General features: G+C 36.5%; 1 protein-coding gene across 8 annotated transcripts in view; it reads right to left on the bottom strand.

Moving 5' to 3' along the window:
* Window positions 1-1,350: 1,350 nt before the first annotated feature.
* The window catches only part of KIF6 (kinesin family member 6), a 165,561-nt gene continuing 141,384 nt past the window's right edge, over window positions 1,351-25,527 (bottom strand). For 4 of the 8 annotated variants that reach the window (XM_027681767.1, XM_027681768.1, XM_027681765.1 and 1 more), the window contains 6 exons: window positions 19,699-19,783; window positions 18,557-18,692; window positions 16,945-17,033; window positions 9,898-9,987; window positions 7,852-7,958; window positions 1,351-4,775 (listed from right to left, as the gene is read on the bottom strand). In XM_027681767.1, the coding sequence (XP_027537568.1) occupies window positions 4,759-4,775; window positions 7,852-7,958; window positions 9,898-9,987; window positions 16,945-17,033; window positions 18,557-18,692; window positions 19,699-19,783 (524 nt within the window). In that variant the 3' untranslated portion in view covers window positions 1,351-4,758. Of the gene's footprint in view, window positions 4,776-7,851; window positions 7,959-9,897; window positions 9,988-16,944; window positions 17,034-18,556; window positions 18,693-19,698; window positions 19,784-25,527 lie in introns of those variants that run through there. The other 4 variants (XM_027681766.1, XR_003533948.1, XR_003533947.1 and 1 more) reach the window with 4 other exon arrangements.

Here is a 25,527-nt window from a genome sequence, read left to right on the forward strand (position 1 = left end):
TTACAATCAACATAATAGTAATTTTTTCATGTATTACTTGGAGCAAATCAAAGGATTCAGGGTTCTCCAATTGCTTCACCTATTGTTGTTACAGTCCCTAACAGACTTAAACATGGATAAATACAAAATAAGGGATGGGCCAAAAATAACTGACATGGTTTGCTCACTTTCTGCACTGGTTTTCAAAAGCCAGAAAAAATACCATTGTGAGGAGTATAATTTACATTGACATAAATAAGCTGTTCCTAAAATAAGTAATAAAATGGTTGAAAGATACCTTGGCTGATCCTGTCATTCACAAATTTCTGATGAAGAATGATTTTTCTGGACTAGTTTTTCTGGTAGAAATGTCTCTGTACAGAACTAGTTGACAAAGTGGATGTAAAGCTCCAGGGATCCATTCTTCCACTTGCTATGCATTTCAGGTTGAACGGTTTGTACAAGGAAAGACTTAATTGTTTTTAATTTGCTTTGCTCCTTGAATGACTTTTAGACTCTGCACTTCAGAGAAGAATTAAGGAAATTATTTTAGCACTATGTTAAGTATAAATAACAGAGCCATTGTATTTCTTCAGGCATGACACTGCCATCTGGCAATTTTCTACTTCTGATCTTGTTCTTACTCCAAAATGAAACCAATCATGATTGATGTGATTTATGTTCACATAGGTGAAAACGTGAAGCATTTTCAGATAAAAAGTATAAAGAATTCTAAGATTTCAACAGTATTTTTCTCAGACAGATTCCATGGGAAGAAGAAATAATTTCCTTGAATTCTGTGGTTATTGTATTGGAAGTAGATCTTGTTTTGTGTTCTTCATCTAAATAAATACATTTAAGTAAATCCACTGTTGGCCCACAAATACAATTATTTGTTTAGTTCGCTGTTTGTATCAAATGAAGCACTGCAGCTGCCCAAAAAAATGAACAGAGAATAATCTTCAAACAATCTCAGATGCAGCCCCTGAGATTTCTCTCAAGGAAGAGGGAAAAGAAATCTTTAGTTTTATTGTGGTGGCGTGAAATCAAGGCATGCATAGTAACCACTTATAAATATCCAGTTTACATTGCTTGTCTTATAGGTGAGATTTCAAACCAAACATTGCAGGAAGTGAAACAGAAAAAAAAATTAGAAAAAGATCATTTAACATTGACTTAAGCAACAATAAAAATGATTCATCTGAAATCTAAAACCAGAAGTTTGATTGTTGTGGTTATTAAAAATGGACTTTGAAAAGACAAATAAATTCTATATGGAGCTACCAAATATGCTATATGTAACAGGACATTCCCAGATGTTCATCTTCTTGGCATTCATATTCACCACCTGCATATTTGGTAGAGGCAACATTTACAAGATCTTAACATTTTATTATGTTGAAGTGTTCTCAGTTTATACTATTGACATAAAATACTTGCATCCTGTGATTGATTAAAACTAGGTAAGTGTATATTACATTACATGCTTACACTGTCACACATGTGAACCTCATTATTCCATTTCAAAGCCTCTTTCTTAAAAAGTGCAGGAGTGATAGAAGAAGATTGAGTTAGGCATGTCCATCTTCCAAGCAAGAGAAATTCAACTTACGGTTATGTAATTTTCTTTTTGATGCTCTCTGGAAAGCTGCAGCGGCCAGGAAGTGGTAAAGTGCCCAAGCCAAGAGCTTGTTATCTTAAGGGTTTCCTAATACTGTTCCAGACTGTGTATAGAGCCCTGGCAGATTCAGCATAAATGAGAATAGAGCCTTTGACCTTTATTGTAAGTCTAGGTCACACCCTGACCCTTCCAGAAGCTACATTGCTGTAGGAGACCAGAGGATGTGTATCTTTTTCTGAAATAAACCATGTAGAAGATTGGAAATGTGTTGAAATACAAGATGATCCACAGTGTGTGGTATCAATTAATCCCAGATATATCTATATGATATCTAGTACTCTACAGCTACTTCCTCCAGAAATCTCCACCAAAAAAAGAAGATTTATTCTGATTGCAGATGATAAAAAAATGGTATTTACCATATGAACATTAAACCAAATGCAACTAGATATCATGGTGAATTGACAGGAATTAGATATGTATGAGAATTTCCATGCTTAGCAATACTGTTTTACATGTGGCTTAGGGAGGAGTCAATACCAGTATAAATGTGGGCCTCTGATTGTTTCTTCAATGTGGTAAATACTTGGGTTATTTCAAATTAATCTTGAAATTATATGAAGAAAGATTATTAGAACAAGCAACTTTGTTCACCTATGGCCAACTAAACTTTTTGAAGCAATAAATGCTTTCATGAAGCCAAGTAGACTTAGAGAAGTGCCCCAGTAGCCTTCTCACACCTGTGAAAAAGACATTAAGAAGCCGGAGCCAGGCTTTTGACAGTGTGGCTTGCGAGAGGAAGAGAGATAATGGGCAAAAAAGAAAAGTTCAGGCTGGACATAAGGGAAAATGTTTTCATGATGAGGACAGTCAAACATTGGAATGGACTGCTTAGAAAGGTTATGCAGTCTCCATCCTTGGAGGTTTTCAAGACCACATTGAACAAAGCCCTCAGCATCTTGGTTTGATCTCATAGCTGATGCTGTTTTGAGGAAGAGGTGGGATTAAAGGCCTGCTGAGGTCCTTTCCAACCTGACTTTTCCTATAAACCCAAGAGGCAACTTTTGAAAAGTGGAGGCAGTTTCTTTAAAAAGAGAATGCTTTATGTCTGAAGACTGTTGTTTACTGAATGAGCAATCTTTTCTTTCCATATGATATTATGAAATTTTTCAAAGAAGTAAGAAAGCTTTGTATTTGTATATATGGTTTTATATATTTATATGGTTTTCTATTACTGGCTGCACTTTTGTCCAGGTTCTTAAGTGTTTGGTATAATCTTACTCACAGACTATTTTGCCAATCAAGGACTACTTTGTTGACAATGATTGAATTTCACACCAAATCTACAACCATGTAAAAACAGGCTAGAGAATTTTGAAACAGAAGAGCAAGGAATTTTTTCTCTCTGTGAGAGAGATGTGAGGCAAACTGAGAACAGAACACTGAATCATCAAGTAATAGCAGCATCACATAGATACCAGGGTTGCACTGGTATCCTCTTAACCAGTTACTTAAAGCTATTGGAAATGCTTCAATGTCAAAAGGGAGGAGTTTTTGTACCGGTGATTCTCTTTTGGCCACCTTCATATAAATTCACCACAACAGGAATTCTACTGGAAACCAAAAAAGACAGTTGCTTCACGCAGCAATGTTTTGGAACCTCTGGCTCTTCTCCAGCTAGCAGAGTCAGTGGCCCTGCTCTCCTCAGAAGCTGCATAAACAATAACTCAGTGTATATTTAATGCAGTGTTTATATATAACAGAGTGAGAAGAAGAAAGACAGATAAAAATTCTGGAAGAGGGACATTTTAATATAATCTCCAACAAAGCAGCCATTTTTCCACCTCTGACCAAATCCTGGAACTCTCTCTTTCCAAAGCAAGAGTAGACTTGACTTTTATCTCACCTTGTACATACTAAATCCTGCATAAAGATTACCAATTTATGTGGTAGCTGTGCTGACTTTTATAGAAAATTAAAAGGCAAAAAAGGTATAAATTTATTTTTTTAAAATTGATTGCATATTAGTTGTTAATTAGATAAATGTATATCTTCTGTAGGTTTGAACATAGCAATTCACCATGTACCTCTGTATAATTAGGAATTTGACACAGAATTAAGTATCAACAACTTAAAGAAATATACATCCTTAAGAATATGTGACTTCTGTCAATATATTCCTTTATTTTTATATAAACAACCCAAATCCTTCCAAATGCATGACTATAAGATTATCACTAGCATGAAAAATTATATTTTCAATCTGATAGTAAGCATATCTCAGAGAAATAGACTGTATTTTGCATTGCATTTTTTGATTTTGGTCTGATGTGTAAAATAAGTTGTTACATACCCAGATATTATTCAATAAAGTAGTACTGAGCCAATAGTGAACTTACATTGTATATAAGATATAACTGCATTTAAACTTTCACATCTCATTTGTGTTTTAGAAGTATTTGCTCAGTTCTATTTTAAGCCTCTTAAGTGTAATTGTTTCTTCTGAAACCTGTATATTCTGGGAGGGTATATATTTTGCACAACACTTAATGCATTCAAATAAAAAGAAAACAGTTGGGAAAATTACTTTCTAAAATACATTTTTTTATATTACAAGACAACCTCAGTATTCTAATAATCTGATATGAAAACATCTATTCCTTGGAGAAAAAAAAAGCCTCAAATGAAATTCTATAGAATTTTATAACCCAGATAACTACTATTATTGAATAGATATCTCTTAATGGCAAATAGGTGGAATTAATAAAGCCTTATACAAATTGATGCAAACAAAACTATCAGTAGTAATAAATTTCCCAGATTAAAGGTGTAGAATAGCATTAACACATTAGATAATTTTAACATTTAGAAAACATACAATGAATTGCCGCAAACAAACATATTTGGCGAACTCCTGATTAGTTGTTTCAGCTTTGCTTAATCTTAATGCAAGATGAAGATAGTGAGTGCAAATACTCAAAAATCTATTGCCAGAGAAATGGATTTTGCTGTCAAAGACAAATCATTTATATGCCTTTAACAATTAAACCTGTACGTCTAAAGTACTTACTTGTACCTGTTTCTAAACAGAACAGGAAGGGAAAGAATAAAGGTCTTTCACTGTTTCTAAAAGGAAATAGTGGACTGTGACAAGAATTTCATTTGTTTTCCAAGCCTGAAAGGAGATAAATAAAACATTAGACTATATTTCAGGTTGCATTGTCAGTTTTAAAACAGACTTCAGAAACACAAAAGAGAAGAAAGAAGAAAAAATCTTTTAATTTAAAACTTTAAGACACAAAATCATTAATGTTCTCTTCTGTGTTTTTATTTCTCTACCTCAAGACTGAACAAGGCAACAAAAGCATGTTTGAAGAGTAGCCCTTTGTAAAAAGCTTTCCAATGTAGTTATTACAATGCTTTAACAATCCCAGCAAGGCCCTGTGAATGTACCTGCTTTAATTCCGCTCTGTTTAGAAAGCAAATGGTAACGACCTACAATCCCTGAGGTAATCTTTACTGAGACCTCTCATTCCCACTCCTGCATTACTGTCACTAAGGATATTGAGCATTCCCATGCTTTCTGTGTATGGAACTTATTTTCCACTCTGTTGGCTTCTGCACACATTTATCCTTCCCCCCCCCCCCCAACTAATGTAAAGTAAGGCCCTCAGTTTGCTTCTAAAATACTGATATAGAGGTTTGAAAGGGTCAGGATCAATAAAGGAAAGAGCAGTAATGATGTTGACGCTTTTTAGACCTAGCAGTCTTTGGTTTGGCTGACCCTATGCTTCCTCATGTTGTTTCCTGCAGGGCACTATGTGTGTTAAGAGTCATGCAGAGTGTGAATACATTTGCATGCAAATACAGAAAAGATTATTGAATATCCCAGTCGAAGAGAGTTTGGGAAGGAGGCAACAGAGCACTAGACTGGGATGCAGCACACTTAGTTTCTATGTGAAAGTGCCTGACTCAGCTTAATGTGTTTGGGCAGATAATTTCTCTTTGGTTTATTTTGTATACGTTTGAAACTTCTTGAGGAAAAGTTATGTGGGAGACTGGTAAAACATAATTTTTTTCCCCTGAAGTTATAAGTGAGAGTATATTCATTCTTCTTCCTCTCTACCTAACTGTACATCTGATAGTTTTTCTTTTTGGGGGCAGGAATGGGGACATCATAGTCCCCATCCCTGCCACCCAAAAGAACACCCTCCAGTTCTGCTCCGCTTTGGATGCAAGTGTTATTGGAAACTCTATATAGCCATTGATGCACAAACACTACAGCAGTTATTGTATCTCCTTTTAGTCTAGAAACAAATCAAGTAAGAGTGAAATGATGTGCTCACAGGAAAAGGGAACCCATAACACGCATAACACTATCACAGATGCAGGAATAGTGGTTTGCTGAGCCCATTTTCTTCTCCGAATTAGAAAGGCTACCACTGTACCTCATAAATGCCGTCAGGTTTCACTGTGGTTCTGAATCACAAAGTACTTCTTTAGTAGTACTAATCTGTAGATTTTACCCTCCTTCATCTTGCTAAATTAGAATTTACAAAAATTTTTTGCTCAATGGTTCCTGCTATTGGTTCCATCCCTCAAATCTGGAAGGCTTTCCCTTTCCACAAGAGCAGTCAAGGAAAAAAAGCATTCTTTTATATGCTAGGTTGACTCCAAATCCTTCTCAGAACTTGCTGCTGAGCTATCTCTTTTCTATGACACATCAGGTCCCTACACAATTTGTTATACTAAGGCCTCTAATTTTTGTTCTGCTGCCTATGCTTAGCAATTGGTTGAGTCATCCAGCCCTGCACTACCAGGATGATCAAATGCTACTCCATTCCTTTTCATCTACTTAGGGCAGCTCATCTTGTCTAACTGAACTTCAGAACAATTCCAAGTATTGAATGTCCTTTGTTCTGAAAGAATACCTTTTATGACTTGGGGTCTAAATAGCTGTCTATGTTGATAATTTCTAGTCCCTTCTGAAACTGATGGATGATGGTAGGTAATAGCCTGTGGCTGAAAACAATCAGGATGGAAAAAGCATTGAGAGAGACATTTCTGACATGGTATGATTTAGGAGATAATCACAGATGTGCTCTTGTCACAGATTGAGTTAGATTTGGACCTTCTAAAGGCCTGAAATGTTTGTTGTAAGACACTTATCTCTAACCTTCTTCTGGTGAGCTGCCTATAAAATCAACTTAATTTCATTTGCAGAAGAAACCTGACAACAGCTTTTCTGAATAAAGACAAAAGGGATCCCAAAGCCTAAGTGTGTTAAGTGTTTGCTTTGGATGAGTGGAGGGAGACTGTTTTTTCAGCCACTGTATGTTTACCTGACAGTTTTCTGATAAGCAGTGTGATACCAAAGCCCCACTTTGTGACAGTGCTAACACCATCTGCCAGGTGCTGATAGCTTGTTGAATAATGCTGTCATCAGTACTAAAGTGCTGATGGAAAGTTATTGCTTCAGTAACCACTACAGCTTTCATCTTCTGTCTAATTGGTTGCTGCCACTGAAAACTATTACTCAGAAGAAAAAAAAAAAGAAAACCACAGGTCATTTTTCTTTATCATGATGAATTACTTTTAGGCTGCCTTGCAGTGCCACCATTGTTTATTTATTGCTTTCTGCTTCCTGCCAATTTTACTTATCTACACTCTAGAGTGAACTTTATTACATACCTGTGATTACTCTCAGTACCTGGTTTGATACAGTTTCATTAGACCTTGATATAGTAAAATATCTGTTAAGGAGATACTCTGATGGACACAGTGGGCCAGTCTGCCTCCTGAGGTAGAGTACAGTGAAGTCATTTGAGTAATCTTTATTTGGAGACAGTTGTTACAACTAAATTTGTATCAGATGAAAAACAGGCCAGATAGTTTAAAGAAAAATTTGGAAGTATTTTAATCACCAAGAAACCTCATTCGAATGCATTTACTTAAGGGTAAAGTAATATACTTTGCAGGCTGCACAGCCATGCATGCCCCAGAAAAGTTCACTGATGGTGACTGAGTAAAATAGAGAGCGTGCACAGTTTTGCACTGCAGCACTGGGCTACTAAAATAAATACATGTGAAGAACCTCAAGTGTTTAGAATGGCTGAGAACATAATGTAACGTAACTGAAGCCAGAATCAGTTCTCACTTGATTCAGTATAATGTGGACTACAGCTATTTTGGCTTTAAAATGCTGTACCAGAGATTTTGGTTTGGCTTCCTAACTTTTTGGCAGGATTTACCTTTCTTTTGCAGGATCCTCTGTCTTGCTCTAATGAAAGCTAGGATGTCAGCATCAGCCTGGCTGTCTCCAGTCAGAGGAATAGATGTACTTGAACTTTGTGGGGTCCTGAAATAAGAAGTATACTTGTGGACTCAAGTGAGTAAGGTTAATTTTTCTATCTCCTCTTTTTTCACCATGGAGGACTTTGTTCTTCCATACATTGTTGGAGATGGTACATTTTAGAGGAGAACTGAGTCACGACTTCTTAATGGTCTTACATAGGTTCCTAAGATTAGCCAATATTAGTCAATATTAACCAATTAGCTAAGGTTAGAACATGGTAAGACTACATGCTTATCAGCTATAAAGCCTCTCACAAAGGGTTAAAAATATTTTACTGCTGAGTCAAAGACTCAGCCAGTGGAAAAGCCTAATGTAGTGAGTTTATGAAGGAAATGATGGATGTGACTATGCTGTGGGTTTGTTTGCTTCAGGCTGCTATAAATTTGAACAGATCAATAGTATTTTTGCCTACTATGAAGGAATTAAATTTTCATCCATACACAGAAGTAAACAATCACATGACATTCATGACATTTCCTGACAGATGCAACTTCTTTCTGCTGCTGAGTCTCCCGTCCCAGCTGAACACTTGTGCACATATGCACTCAAATCATTGACTCTCCAGTGGTATAAGATGATGTAATACAATGAAGCTGTTCTAATCAGCTAAGAAAGCTAAGAATTTGAGCCTGTCTTTAACCTTGGTTAAAGCACTAATACAGTGCTTAATCTTCAAACAAATACATTGACAGAAATACAGTGACAAAAATTTCAAATACAGAAGGACAAGTGGAACTGAAGGGACAAACCTTTTTTTTGCATATCCTACATTTGTAATTATAGTTATTTCCTCTGTTCCTTACTGACTATTGCAGTAGAAGGTAATTGTGACTGACATAAACAGCAGTCTGATATCCTTATCTTTGTTCAACTAATGAAGTTCTCACTTGCTGAATCAGTGAACCAAAATGGAAAAAAAAAGTAGAAATTACCCCCCCTATTTTTATGAAATTTACAAGGTAATTGTAGAACACCAGTAAAGAACTATTCTCTCATTAATTTTCATTTGATTAGCATCAGTATAAAAAATAAAAAAACACAATATATTTGAGAAGGTATCGTCTAAACTCCATTTTAGCTTCTCTTTTTCTTCTGCTTTTCCTGAACCCAAATGCAATTTAAAACATTTAAACAGGTTTTGGGGGATGAAATTTTCCAATTTTTTTCTGTTTTGGATTGTTTTGGAAAATGAAAGAAAAAAACCCTTGTGTTTTGTTCTTACTAATGCAGTATCAAAAATAGTATTTTCCTAAAGGCCTTAATACCCAGAACTGTTGAGCACAATAAGAGTATAACTTCAGTAAGTATAACACTGTGACTCAGCACAGTGTTTCAGTGTGAGAAAAGAATATGGAAATGAACACCCTAGAAAAAAATAAAGGCTCAAAAAAAGAGTTTGCTATCCTGCTAAGTTAATTTTCACGAAACAGTACCTCTTTTGAGAAAACATGACATGTAACCTTTTCCAAGCCTGACACACCTGAACTACTATTGTCATTTTATTTTAACAAAATAATTTGTAGGAGGACAAAATTTTAAGGGCAAAATTACAAGTATGAAAAGAATCTCTGCCTAGTTCCTGCATTCTGAAATTCTGCAATATGTAAATACTCTGATGTCTCTTCTTTTCAAATATTTTATTTACTCTGAAAGAGTCCCTTTCTCTGGGGAGAGATACTCATGAGGATTCATTAGCTTATAGGGAAAAAAGCCTCAGGCCAAACAAGAAACCACATCTTTAATGCTGATAATGCAGCTGACTGGTGTAAAGCTATGTGTCAGCCTTGTTGTTGTTTTGGAAGTTGGAGGAAAATCTGCAAGTTCTATTACATTTTTATTTTTCGAAGAGACTGTTGTTAAATAGTCTGATGGAGAATTATCTAGGCACTGTACTACTTAGTACTTTGCTTTTTCCTCTGAATAGCCCAGGTACACTTCTTACCTTGTTTTTAAAGTCGGATTACTAAAAGTGATGGAATTGTTTTTCCCGGCTGGATCTTCATTAGGGCTGACTCTTGTGGTCTCTGAAAAACTGGAATGGGAAATGAAGAAATGAAGGAAAAGGAAGGAAATGAAAGAAACGAAAAAAGAATATAATCCTTGTGTAGCAAATATGAATACATACACTAAGTAACTACAAAGATGTTTTTCAAGTTTTTTTAGATCTATATAAAGCACTTGTTTACTGGAAGAAGATTTTCAGTTTAATCCATATGACGATTAGATCTGCGTAGCTATGTGGCTATGAAAGAATGACAAATAAGCTCATAAAGATCATACTTTTAGTATTTGCCTTCTAAGCTGGGCTTGTAAAGCACTTTGATGTATCTGATTTAGAGTTAGGAATGGTATATTTAGTTCCCAAACTGACTATTAGCCAAGTGAGGCCTTAGCTCATTTTCCATTCTTTCTTTAGTCAGGCAAAATTATTATGAAAATCAGTGGGAGACTGGATAAAGACTCAGTGAGGACTTTGGGATGTGACTTGTTGATGATAGCCAAATATATTGCAAACAGCTGCTGTGCGTTCCTGCCCCTGCAGATACGATTATCAAGGAAGCTCACTGCTAGGGAGGCAGTTTTCTGCCATTGGATATCTAGGGACTCTCTTCTTTCCCCAGGGGTTGCATATGCTGTCGGATCCAGTCCCAATCTTAGAGTGGAAACACTGAATTACTCAGTTTAAGGATTTTTCCAGTAGATGGCAGGATTGGCAAGTTCTTGCTTTTCTAACTCTGCAGTAGTTCGTTCATTGTTGGCTGATGAATTGATATTTCTGGCAGAGAACTTGAAAAAGGAAAAAAAATTTATTACTAAAATTTTACTGTATTACACTGTGCCAGGTTCAGTTTTGCAGAAGATATCGTGCCCAGGAGTATAAGTCATTTTCAGATGAATAGTTTTAGTTTTGCTGTATGTTCCTCTTTAACTCCTCAAGTCCTATGCCATTCACACCTGCCTAATTCAACTAAAGCATTATAGTATTTGAAGTTAATAATTTTCTGTACTTTATTACACCTACATATTACAAGAGCTAGAAAGGATGTGTGATGTTATTACCTACTATGTGGTTTAACAATATCTGGGAACTTCACATCATCATTCCGCCTTAGGATTTCCTGAACATTTTTTCCATTGATTTGGCAGTTCTTAAAAAAGAAGTGATTTAGGCTTTTAAATTCAGTTTTCTAAAAGCACTCTGTGTTAGTACCCTGAGATACCTAGGCATCCAAGTCATATAATCGTGGTTTAATGAATCACTATACATCAACTAAACCATAGCAACCATCCACGACTCTATTCTTAGCCTACAACAAATGTAAGGTAATGTGACTTAATGTGATTCTTTTTCATTGATTTCTTTTAATTGGAATAAGCTTATTTGCTTTTTATTTGCCACGCATGAAATGTATAATTTTACAAATACTGTGAGTCAGCTGAAGTATTTTATTTTTAAACTGCAGTAGTTTATGATTGGAGCTATTTTTTTTCCATTGAATTTAAATTAAGCTTATTATTCAAAATTGTTAAATCCCCATTTTAAAGGGGATTTAGATTCAGAATAATTAAAAAACCCTAGACTGTTCTTAGATGTCAGGACTCTCCTCCTTCATCTGAGTGTTAGATGCTGTTCCAGTGATGAGAAATTTTCTAGTAATGCTCTAAATTTATTGGAAAGTCATTATGACAGCATGGGGTGGGGGTAATGATACCCCTCTCTGTGCACTAAGCCGGAAGGACTGGACATCTCAGGATGCTCAACAAAGCCAAACAAAACCATAGCTGACCTGCTTTAGTGTGATGATGGTCTTCTTCAAGCAAGAGGTTGGTCTAGAGATCTCTAGAGGTGCCATTGAACCAAAATTTCTGTAATGTGCAAACAGGCACTCCTGGATCACATTTTGGATTTGGATGGACATACAAGGTATATAAGGCCTATCTCTTTGTCTGTCTCCTAAGCTCTAACATCATTCGGGTTGTTTTGACAATGTATAATTCCCATTCTCATTCTGAATCTATCTGATTTTTCCTTGAGTTGAATTTAAGAAGTCTCAAAACACTGTTTCCTGACAACTTCAGTAAAATTCCTGCTTTTTTTCTGGAGATTAAAGATAGTCTGTCAGATTCGTTTGTTTTTGTTTCTCAAGTTGGTTTTTTTAACCTAGTACCTGAAGTTCCACCCAGTGGATAACTTGCTCTTTTGGGGGGTAGTGGGGGTATCCTCGATTGAGGGTATATTTCTCAGTCAGGCATGGAGCAGCAGCTAGAGAAATGTACACAGTGTTGCAGCAGTACTTCCCTTGCTGCAGTAACCCAAGGACCAGAAACAACTGACCCATGGACTGATCAGCTCCATCAAGCACACAGGGTAGAGAAGCTGGAGAGATGATGCATCTCATAGTACGAATGCTTAATCTGCCAGCTGAAAAATAGTGGAAAATCAGGTAGATTAAAATAGAAAGTGAAAAATTCGAAGGTGTGCAACCTCTGCAATGTTAAAAACCCCTCAGCTGCAGTTCTCCGGTCATCTGAGCCTTAGACATGAGGGGAACAGATGTTCTGTGTAAAGATAGGAAAGATTCAAGCTGCTTAAAAGCTGAGCATTTTAGTCGTTGGTTACAAAATCAAATTTGGCCTAGCTTGCAAATTCATAGACAAATTGTTCAAGTTGTCACCACAGAATGTGAAAACCTTTGAAATGTCATTAATTGATGATGTTATTCCCAGATTATATTTTATCATCATGTAACATTGAGGAAAATTGGCAGGAATAAAAAATGATTAGACAGAAAATGCTGCAAAACATGTAAACATTGTCCTTGTTTCACACAGCATTAATACAGGAAGGAAATTTTGCAATCCAGGACAATAATTGTTAGAAAATCTGATGCTTAAAGTCATCAGAGAACATGAAGAATTATCTGAAAATATCTCCAGGGGAATCTAAAGTGCTAGGAAGATTTTGAAGAAGAAATAGGACAGCCAAGGAGTCTGAGATTTAACATACTTGGGTCTGGCTGGAATAGGACAAATGAGATTCACTAAAAGGGAATGAGTAAGGTTAAGAAAGATCTGACAGAGATTGGAATGCATTCCTTCTGAGAGAAGGAAAAAAATCAAAACTTTTTATAAGATTTGAATAACTATTTGCTTAATTCGAGGGGAATACAAGAACAGTTTAACACTACTGAAATTAAATGTCCAGTAAGAGAAGTAACTTGAATAGACAAGAACCTGACAAATTCCTTAATGAAAGCCATTGTGGGAGAAGACTATATGAGGAAGAAAAAAATGCTGTGCTTGAATGCTGAGGTGAAGCACACGTGGAGTGCTGAGCCCAACATGCATTTTCAGTCTTTTTGCAGACTTGACAGGAACCCATTAAGGGACATAAACATATATACAGTATGAGTTGCAGTTAGCATCACAAGCTTTCAAACCTTACTGACTGAGGCAGAAATACTCACAGTTCAACTCTTTTATTAACACACACTCATTTCAACACTTAACAATTCAGTTATTTTTTTTCAATTGTAAAAGGAGATATGTTTGGCCATGAATCAAGTGCCTTTTATATGTGTGTATCCTTCTTAAGCCTCAAAAGGATTACCAGCTTCCCTTCTCTGTTATTTTAGTTATAAATTGATTTAGTATAAAATATGATCTGAGCTCTCCTAAGGCTTAATTTTCTCTGATAACAAGACTAAGGTGTGTCAAAAAATAACAATCCACACAAATTGTGTGCTGCACGGTAATCAAAAGATTTTGTTCAAACACATATAAAAATCTCAAAAAAGGTTATAGACTATACCTGTATTCTTTGTAGGCTGAGATAGATAATTTGTTATTTCTAATCCTGAGGACTGTATTCATATCCATTCACATTCAGGAGTTTGTCTGAATGGTTTTACTGCACACTTACTCGGTCAACAGCAGTCTTAGATTTCTGACATGCAGCCCACTAAGTTTTAGATCTTACATCTATTGAACACACTTGTTAACTGAATTCCATCTTGGAAATAGGTTTTATTTACACCACATTACTTCAAATACAATTTATGTCAGCTTTTTCTTTTGTGACCGGTTATTCTGCTGGATGAAGATAACAATATAATTTCAAAGAGAGATTGTTCATTTCTAGGTGAGTTAGGAACGTAGAGCCATTTGTGTCTCAGGACTACGTAACTAAGAGGAGCTACTGTAGCTGGGCTCATTCTACACCATCACGGGAACTGGTATGTTAAGTTCCTGTGTCAACGGGCGTCAAGGAAATCCTTGGGAAATAAATTTTCTCTATTTTATTCTCTTAAAGCCTGTTAAATTGAAAACTTCTACTCTAAAATGTTATTACATCAGGTAGGGGAAAAAGTAAATTTTCATGCACAGTGGGATGTTAAGCCTCCAGCTCCTGGCTCACAAAAGCAGAAATAGTGTTTCTATTTCCATATATATCACACTGGAAACGTACCCAAGCAAAATATGTTTGAACAGCCTAACATAAAATAAGATCAACTTTCTAAAACTGTAAGAAGGAAAGAGTAGTTGACTTCTAAAGATTATTGCAAGAATATTGATAGAGATGGGAAATTAAAACTATATTCATTCTGACTCCATCTATGATTTAAGTTCCAGAAGATGAATATTCTGTGACTGTGATATGTATGCAAGGATCATACAGTCAGTCTTAGCCAACATGCCCATTACTTAGACACAGAGAAACTGTTCACTGTAAAGAACATCTGCTTTTTTTGCAAGAAATTATGTGGGGCGGTTAGCTTGGCAGCTGAAAGCAACAAGACACCATTCTATTAAAAATGCCAGACAGACTTCGTTGAGACCTCTCCTCCAGTAATAAACATTAACAGTAAAGGCATTTGATAGAAAAGCTTAAATAAAAATTATAAAGAAATCAGTTATAAAATTTTGCTTCTGAGCTAGGGTAGGGGATGGAAGATTCACCACTGCTGGAGACCAGTCTCCCATTGCACTGGAAAGTGCCTGGGCATTACCATATGTTCTTTTTAATTCTAACTCAGACTGCAAAAGCTATCACTGTCTCGAGCAATGCATCAAGACACCGAGTGAAAATTATTGTTCCCTAGGTCAGGTGGGGAAGAGAGGTTGTGCTTAGTTCAACACAGTACAAAGTTAAAGAGAGTGACAGTCATGGATTGCTTGAGCTAATTTGGCTGACTTTCATAGAATCATAGAATCAACCGGGTTGGAAAAGACCTCCGAGATCATCAAGTCCAACCCCTGATCCAACACCGCCATGGTTACCAGACCACGGCACTAAGTGCCACATCCAATCTCATCTTAAAAACCTCCAGGGATGGTGAATGCACCACCTCCCTGGGCAGCCCATTCTAATGTTTGATTATTCTCTCTGTAAAAAATTTCTTCCTAATATCTAACCTAATCCTTCCCTGGCACAGCTTAAGACCGTGCCCTCTTGTCCTACTGCTGGTTGCCTGGGAGAAGAGACTGATGCCCATCTGGCTACAACCTCCTTTCAGGGAGTTGTAGAGAGTGATGAGGTCTCCCCTGAGCCTCTTCTTCTCCAGGCTAAACAACCCCAGCTCCCTCACCTTCTCCTCATGGGACTTGTGCTTGTGCTTGAGTCCCTTCACCAGCCTCGTTGCTCTTCCCTGGACCTGCTCCAGCACCTCAATATCCTTCCTGAGCTGAGGGGCCCAGAACTGGACACAGTACTCAAGGTGTGGCCTCACCAGCACTGAGTACAGGGGAAGAATCACTTCTCTGGTCCTGCTGGCCACACTGTTCCCGATACTTTGTGCTGGCAGACCAAAAATGCTCTCACATTTTGTTCCATCAGCTTTTCTGTGGGACAAATAACCTTCAGCCTAACACCAGAAATGAACAGCTCAAATTAGGCCTAAAACCTGACAGCCATTTGCCAAGTGAATAGTGCTTAAGTCTTGAGAGAACACAGAATAAGAACTGAAGCAAAGTAGAAGAGACTGGAGTTGGTTTTCATCAGTTTAAGACATCTGAAAATGTCTTCTTAGACAACTTTAAAGGACTATGTCTATCATTTTCTGTACTGATATCTGTAGCATTTGCTACAGATACAGGGAAGTTTAAAATACAACTTAGAATATATTTTACAGTTTTAAGAAAATTCAGTATTCATTATTTAATGGTACGGAGAATATTTTGTGTTTGCTGCAAAACAGAAAATGTAGGTCGAGTCACAGAGTACTCTGGGTTGGAAGGGACCCAGAAGGATCATTTAGTTCAATTCTTAAAGCCAATCATTAGAGAAATGGTAACTGTATAAGGAGAAGCAGGGAGAGAGAGGGAGAAAAAGAGAGCAAGAGAAAGGTGGGGAGGGAGAGAGGAAATTTATTATCCATGAATATGGAAACTGCACAGTCAGGTATGTGGTTTCTTGCACTCTACTTTTCTTGATGGCTATGGAAGATTTATTACTGCAAATTTAAATTAGACGTTTTGAAATCAGAAGTGACTAATGATGAAACTAACAAGATGATTACATTTTTCTACTGTAGAGGATGAACCAGCATTCTATAATATCAAATGTAATATCATTGTGTAATAATATGCTGCATAAATGTAACACCATGACATTTTTCAACAGCTAATCTATCTAGGCTATATATTAAATAATTTTTTAATCATCTCTGATTTGCAGTCCCCTGAATACATTCCAAAGGAGATATAGTCTCCTCATACAGCAGAGTTGATTGATAACAAGCTTGCCTTTCTTATCTGTCATGGGGTCCCTAGTGACAGGTTTCCAGGGTCCCAAGACCAACAAGCCAAAAGAACTGATGTACAGTAAGTTACCTTCAATATGACTGCAAAATGACTGAATGATAAAAATTCATTTTCTACACAGTCATTTCTGTTGTACCTCTAAATACAGTGTTTTAGTGTGATATTTGCAAAAGCATTCTGGTGAACTGCACTTCTATTAAAAGGAAGAGAAAAATAACCAATTTACCTGTTAGTTGATAGATGCTGCAAGGATTTGATAAACTGGGGATAAACAGTCACAGTATTTGGTGATGTAACCATCTCTGGCTTTTCCTGCTGGTTTTGAGATCAAAAAACAAAATTAGGTAGGAGAGGATTTTTATTAGAGTTCTTAATACTGGCCTATAGGTTTCAGCAATAACAAGGTAGGCAAAGACTCATTCAGAAAACACAGAGTTTGAATCATACAGTATTTTCTCCACTTGCACAAACACTTCTGAACAAAGAGAAAAGTATTTAGAATTGGTTTGAGTATTTTTAAGCTCAAGTTACAGTTTTTTAATATGTAACAGCATGTGTTTACCGGTTTCAGTTTCGTAGGGAGCTCAGATGTACAGATAGGTCAAGATCCAAGAAATCAATCCCAATTACTTTTTCCAGTTTTCTAGTCTTCTGCTGATGAATCATGAGAGGCTGCATCTTGGAGCTCTCTAGTTAAGGGATACCGAAAAATGTGCTCCAGTGGATTCAAGAATATTACTTGCAGTGCTTTGAAAAGCCTAAATATTTAGACAGGAGGGTGACTAAAACATTATCCTCTTTGCCACTAATACGGTTAGGGATTTTAATGTGAAAAGTATTTTGTGATGATAACTTGAAGTTAAGCTAGTTAGGTGGCACTGTATGGATAACTAAGTTTCTGATGTTCAGTTCTGTATTTACTTTAGGCTGTTTTCTTAAAAATACAGTTAAATTTATACTCACAAGAATTAAGCAAAAAATGGGCTAAACGTTTCTTCGTTTATAACAACTTTTCCTCAAGGGGTAAATCTTTTCTTCCAGGTAATAATAAATGATATGGGATGGACTGTACTCTTTTCATGAGGCTGATGTACATTTCATGGCAGTGTTTCATTGTGACATGCCATGTCACTACTTCTAAGTCATTAAAAAAGTGTCAGCAGAGGAGCATAAGAAAGCTATGTTGTTTCAGTTGAGTGTAGTCTTCAGACTGTGTTATGAATTTCTGATACACTGTTTAAAATGACACCTCTTTAGTTCTTTTTTACACAAGTGAATTAGAGCACCCTGTTTCTGCTGGGTTTTTAAACACTGGTGGACATCAGGTAGAGAGTGAGGGAACACAGTCTGTGCTGAGAGGTGCTAACCCTCTGGAAGCTTAGGGAAGCTGAAAGGTTACTGGAGTCTTTGAAACAAAGGAAAAAAGACAACTACATTTGCTGGAATAAATCTGATGAAACCATAGTTTTGCTAGCAGTAAAAAAGATTATTTTCCCCAATCTTCTCTATTTGTTTAATGTTCCTTCAGAATTGTTGGCATTTTGGGCCCATTCTTCCCTATCAATTTTTTTGAGAGAACATAAAAACAGAAAAATAGAGAAGAAAGAAATTATTTTTCTTTATTTGTGTTAGCTTCACATTGTCCAATTTATTACTGGATATTACCTTTGTCCAGTTTATTACTGGACATTACCTTTGTCCAATTTACATAGGCATAAGCTCAGGTGAATCAGACCCCGAATCATACTCCTTTCTATTTAGTCAATTAACTACTTTAAGAAATTATTGAAGATGTTATATTTACATGAAAATGGAAGAAATATAAAGTGATTTCATACCTGTAAATTTTTTGCCTCTTCAGACCACCAGACTTCAAAGTCTTTTTGCATCTTCATCTTTACTTTTTCCATAAGGAGCTGTAGGTGCTCAATCTCTACCTTCAGCCCTTTGAAGCGATTGAACATTGTTTTATAACTAATATGAGAAGAAGAAAGTGTATTACAGATCTTCCAACATATATCTGAAGAAAGATTTATCCTATCTAGAACAGTTACAGATTTAAACTATAAAATAATAAATAATAATCAGAGATGCAGGGGACACAGAGAGATGGTAGAAGGAAGCATGTCATGTTTTAGAAAAGCTTCATGTTTTATTAAAGCTTTTATAAGTGCAAGAAACTTATCCCAAAAACCTTTTATTTCATAAAAAAATTAGTGAAATTCAAATGGGATCAATCTTGATTAACAATTAAAATATAGGTTCAATCAACCATGTAAAATATTTCTTTTGAATACTCAGCATGTTACCATTAATAAAGAACTGGTCACCAGGGCTTGGATTCAGATAGGAGCTGAGATGGATCCCCTTTTAGATGGAAGCTTCATTAACCAGGCCTCTTGGCTAACATATCCTTGGAGATTTACCAGGAGTATGAAAGAGCCAGAAGTTTCCTCAGAGATTGCGCATAAGACAAATGGTAGTAAAATACTTAGAACTGATATCCTTGCATCTATTTTCTTTTATACTCCTGGCTACAGCAACATTAGAACAAGGGCTGGTTAACAAATGTGTATCCTACATGTTATTTACACTTGGTCAGTCCTGCATAACCTAAAGATTTTCCTTAGGTCAAGAAAGGCAAGACTTTTCTGAATCAACCAAAAAGGTTCATAATACATTTGGACTCAAAGAACGAGTTTTGAACACTAAGCCTCAGGGAGGATATTAAGCTGGTTTTATTTATTTTTAGCTTTTAGCCCAAGCATAAATTTTCCCCAGTCATCTACTGTGGCATCTTACAGACAAACCAACAGCATATACACAAATTTAAAAACTATTAGTGAACCACAAAGCTGACATTTTTTAAATGTCAGAGAAAACCCTGAGGGTAACTGTGTGTGCAGAATTGTAATTGGAATATACTATCAGTATAATTTATCTTCTGCAGGATAGCAGAAGTCTGAGGCAGAAGTAATACCTTTTTTTTTCTTCTTCAATTTGCATTCTAAGTTTCTCTTCTACTGGATCAAACATATTTAACTCTTCAGAAGGACTTGAAACAGCTATAGGAGAAATGTTCAGATGTAAGCAATGACCATATGATGTCCAAAGAAGCAACTTCTAATTAGAATAAAAACTACTTTTTAAGAGGTAGTTAACAAAATGGGGGTCATTAACCATTTCTCTCTTCTGGAAATGCTTCTTCAAATTCCTTATTTAGGCCTTACTTAGTAGAGGAGACACTTGATAACTAGGGATTTGAATTAAGTTGCTTTTAATTTTTTTTCCCGGGAGAGATGTGAATACTTATTTTAGACATGAATAAAAGCGAGTTGTCAGTTTAAACATTCATCTTTGGCATAAAACCTTACCAAATGCATTCAACCTGGCAGTTTTGGCTACAAAGAAAAGACCAGAAGTTGTTTCAAAAAGAAGAGACAGTAGTAGCTGTGTTGGTGTTTGGAAAAAAAGTAAGAGAAGGTTGAGTAAAAGACAAATCTTGAAAGAAAAATTAACACTTTGCTAAGCAATAAATTCAGACAATTGGTACAAATAAGGAAAACATCCTGAAACTATGTGAGAAAATTTTCAAGGTAAAGGAGAACTGAGGAAATACCTTGAGTAGCCTAAATTAATCTAAGAAACCAGTTTAGGATTTTCCTATCCTGTAACAGAGCTAGTGAGCATGCAATACACAATATGCTTATTATGAGAGATGATAAAACAGTCTTTCCATCATGGTTTATATGTTCATCAGTGAAAGGAAATGTAAAGTTACCTACTAGTTTTACAACAGTTTCTGTTTCTAGGATGAATGAGAATAGTTTTAGGTTCCCAAGAAAACATGTTTAACCTTTTTAACTCAAGAAAAATAAAAGAAACAAAAGATTTGCTGTACAATACATGCAAGTTTCCACCCCGACTATTATTTCTGCCAGGAAAATAAATTCTATGTCAGCCTGTCACAAGGCCTGAGGAATGCACCCTCTCTTTAAGGAGAGGAATTCTGTCTGGAACAAGAGGGCAGTAATGACCCCTCTCTGCCTCTAAGCACGCCAGCTGAAACCATTAATCTTTTGTTGTAGCACCCTATAGCTTAATACAGATTAAGTTGAAAGGCATTTTATTTCATTAGAAGACTTAAGCATGTTAATACAGACAGTCAAGGTGGACAAAGGCCCCGCAGAATTCTCATTTTGTACATTGAAAGGCTTTGCTGCATGTGATTACAAAAAAAAAATAGGGTGAAGACATTTGTGGTGGAGAGGGTACTCTGAAAAGATAAAAATATAAACTGCTTGGAATGTTAAAGTGAATGCACAAGGTAAAAACATCAAGGCAGAGGAGATGCTACAAAAGTGGCATTGTATAACAAGCTATACGTGAACACAACAGATAATAAGAAGGCCATCATAATCATGTCAGAACCTCTGTGGAAAGCAGTAAACCTTTCCATGATTACAGCATATGAGGATTTTCTGATTTGTCAGATTTCATGCCCAAGAGAAGGTATAATGTGGGAAAGCACAGAACTACACAGGGAACTTGTGAGGAGACATTCACTGCAGAGCTCCTGAGGCTTCACACTTGTTCTGACCTTCACGAATACACAGAATCCAGGTTTGAGAGAAATATGCTCTTGTGGAACAAACTGAAATGATTTAGGGAGTTACTTCCTCCTAAGCGAGCCATGCTCACAGACCATGTGAGAATCCCTAATATGTTTCCATGAATATTCCAGCCAGACCTAGTGTGAGCCAACTTCAGCAGTGGTTAAAGGGGACTCTTCTGAGAACACTGAAGTGCATTTGTCCTATTTGCACAATCTGTAACAGTGTCTGAGTTCAGGAGGTAGCAGCTCCAGCCCCTTATAAGGAAGGGAAATAATACAGATTGGAGACTGTATCATCTTAAAATGTTAATACTGTTTCTGAAGTGAGGACTTCCCTACATGAAAACATCACCAAATTCTTCTGATCATTACAGAGTGATGCAAGGCCATAATATAACTTTCCTTCCTTAATTTATTAGGACATCTAGTACTTGGAAAAATGTTTATATGTTAGCTCTGAAAGGTCAGCAAAACTTAGGCAGAATTTCGTCACTTATACATAAAAACACCATGAAAAATGTTTTTCTTCTGCTGATTACATGCTGTAGAAGGGATTATTTGGTTGCAAGTTACCTTCAGAAATAATAAAGCCTTTTATATGAGATGAGAACCTTTATCATAAACAGGCCCCATCATCTCCACCCCTGAATAAAATTACACCCCTTATCTTCAGCTAGTAATGAAAGTCAGAAACACAGCTATGGGCAAGGTGAGCAGCACAGTTTCATGAACAGAAAGAAATGAGTATGCTGCAAGCTGATGGGGTCCCAGCAGCAAAACCAGCATTGGATAAATAGCTACAACTTAGACATCCATCACTGTGCTCGTGTCACAAAAGCAGAAGAGATCTGATCACAGTATCAGATGAGATCCAGTGGTAAATTAAGTCCAGGACATGCCTACAGGGGCACTCCTTTGTAAGATGTCCAGTGCCTTTTCCCAAGCTGCTACAGTCTCCATTTCAGCTTTTTGTTATGCCTGCTCATTGCAACAATGTGTTTGTTAACTGAATAACTTTCTGCTCTGAAGACTAAACCTTTTTGAATCCACCTACTGTAATATATACGAACATATACCTGGCTCTTTCCTGATGTTCTGAGCAAAAGACATCTAAGGTCTGGTAGACTGTACTTCAACTCTTATGTTTTCTGCTGCTTCTGCCTTCTCCTCTTTCCCTTCCACGTCTTTTCTCCCCTCTCCTCTTTACCTTTCCTGAATCCCTGCAGTGGCCTCTTTCTGCCCCTGGGCTCCTGCTGCTGCCTCACACCCCTCTCCTCTTACCAGTCCACGCAATTTCAGCTACAGCTGACGTGAGGAAGGTAAGGCAGAGGTTACTGGCTCATGTCTAATGTTAATGTTCTTCAGTACGTAGGCTTGGTTATTTTAAAATAACATGAGAGGGACAACTGAGTGAATAAAAAGCATAATATTTACTCAAAAAATTTAATTCAGATACCTAAGAGGAAATACTTTCTTTTTCCTACGGGTTTTTATTCCTCTAAAGAGTTTCTTTTTATTGTATATTTCTGCCTTTCCATGCAAGAACAGAAAGCATTTATTAACCACATATATAGGAAGTACATGCAAATTGCTAAACACTGAAAAATCACATCAACTTTTGCCCTTATAAATTAAAAAATTCTGCAATACATTACAAGATGTAGTAGAGATGCTACTGCTGAAATACTAATTATCAGATATCTTTTCTGCAACTGCACAGAAGAACACAAAGTGGTATCTCCTTGTTCACTCAGGGTTGACTTTTAATTCATTGATTGACAGTTTGTCATATGAAACTTGATTGTACAGTCTTGCTCTATGCTTTCAGTGCATCAGCTGAGATGAGCCATTCAATTGATGTGTAATACCACACACACTTTTAGTGCCCCAGTGACTTCTCCTGGGAAACAAATGGAGTTACTGCAATTTAATCCTGGATAATGCAGACTCAGGTTTCAGGGGTGCAGGGGAGGTATGATGTGCATGTTTAGGAAAACATTGGCTCTGTATATACTAGGGGTTTCTGTTGGCATACCTCCATCCAATTCTATACAACAGAGTTATTTTGTCAGTAGTCAGCAATGTACTGATAAGGAGTATTAGTTTCTTTACATTAGCATAACTGCACATACAGCTGACTGTCAAAAATTATGAATCCTAAGTTGTGAATCTTTTTAAAGAATATTGAGGTCACAAGATGTAAAGAAGAGACTTTGACAGTGCTATGCAGGGTAATGAAATAGCTAGCAACTTTTATGCTTACTTTTGGGCTAACTGGTTTTGTTTCATCTTCACATTTGGTAAAGTAAGGAACAGGATACAACTGATACCAGCTGCCTGCTTACAGAGGAAGGTGAGCTCTGCATGAGTTGACAGTTCATATCATAAAGGTTTGTGATTTTTGGCTTTTTTTGCATAAAGAATTTCTAAGAGGCATTCTAAGACATGATTATTTTATTCTAATGAAAGGGCCAATTTTGGAGCACAGGAAGTAGTAAATTTTACAGCACATTCCACATCACCAAAACACACAGTACCAGAAAGAAATTACAGCACCTGCTAACTGGACCACTATTGCAAAGCAATATGGAAAGCATGGATGAAAAACACTATTTCTAGCATGAGATACCAAGTGTTATCACCATGGTTTACTGCAAGCTGGCAACAACACGAAATACTCTGGCAGATTCTTGTTTAGAGTCAGAAAATTTTGCAAGAAACTCTCTGTGACCCTGAACTTTATACTCTCTGGAGCACTCGTATATTTCTCGACCTGAGTGTATCCCAGAAGTCAAACTCCTAGGGATTTATTGTCTTGTGCCTCAAATAACATTGTGCCCTGCCCTCCAGCTGTACTTTTGCAGTCAAATATTTTCATTTTTTCACTAGATAGTCTTGTGTTTATCTGCTTAAATTTATAGTCACTTGAAGTAACCAAATTTAGAATTGACTTTAGTATCCCATTAACATATTTACTGCTTTATTTATCAGCTTTGGAGCTTTTGGCAAACTCGGGCTTTAGTGCTTTCAAACTGGACCATATGTTGTCATTTGGTTTTTTAAAACAGAACTACCCATCCATCGTTAAGGATCAGCTTACAAGTAATTGCCCCCCTTTTCTTTTTTATTCCTCCCCTAGGCCATGTCAGCCTATGTTTGTCACTGGGCACCATGTGTGTACCTTATACAAAATCAAAGATGAGTATGCACATCCAACCCAGGAAGAGAGGAAAATATCCTAGTGCTTGGATGAGTTTATATTGTGGGTTTTAGAGCAATTTCCCTAACCCTAATATAAAAGATTTTTTTACAGTTTCAGCCAATTTGTCATGAGGAAACACTGAAACAAACTGTCCTATTTCCAGCATTTTACAAGTTAATGAATGTAGAGGGGGTTGGGGACGTGTATTTTCTAGATTTTGATTTTGATTTTAATCACTGAATTTATTAAAAGAGTCCATTGGTATGCTGGTTTTTTTGTTTTGTTTTTGAGTTTGGTTCTGTTCGTTTTTTGTTTTGGTTTGGATTTTTGCATTGTTTATTGTTTTACTGGCTTAATATTGGCTCAAACTAACTAACTTCCAATGTACACCTGGAAAGCAGACCTTTTTTTTCCCATATCAGTGAACTGCTTTGTCTAAATACAGACACACTTCAATTCCCTCAAGTTTCTTCTTTGAAACTAGTCATCTATAAATTTGCTCCTCAAAATACATGGCATACAAAATAGAAGGTGTTACCTTCACATCAGCTGCACTTAAGCCATGAAAGTTTCTGAAACCATCGTGGCTAAAAATTCTCTGTTGGTTTCCAAATATACAAGTAAAATATACTAGGGTTGAGGGGGAGGGAAAGCAGCTTCAAGTTTAATATCTTCCATACATGCCAGTTAATCTTGTGGAATGGTAACATAGCTGGGTCTTAGCCAAGAACCTCATACTAACTCAGATTCTTGCGTACACTTAATAAATACATTTTACCATTTGATTACATGAGATTACTGTTGCATCATTTATCTTGTTCATAATACTAGATAAAATCATACCTGATATATTTGAATGATCTTTCTCTGCCTCCCAAGAAGAGGTGTCGTTTGTCACCCATAAGCTTTGAGGCTTTGTAAGCATTAATTTTTACAACATCCAAGAGCTTTCATGGGAAAAAATCTCTTTGCTAAGCTTTGTCATGCTCTTC

Source organism: Neopelma chrysocephalum, unplaced genomic scaffold, assembly GCF_003984885.1.
Source record: "Neopelma chrysocephalum unplaced genomic scaffold, ASM398488v2 Primary Assembly neopelma1_61b, whole genome shotgun sequence".
NCBI classification, from domain to species: domain Eukaryota; kingdom Metazoa; phylum Chordata; class Aves; order Passeriformes; family Pipridae; genus Neopelma; species Neopelma chrysocephalum.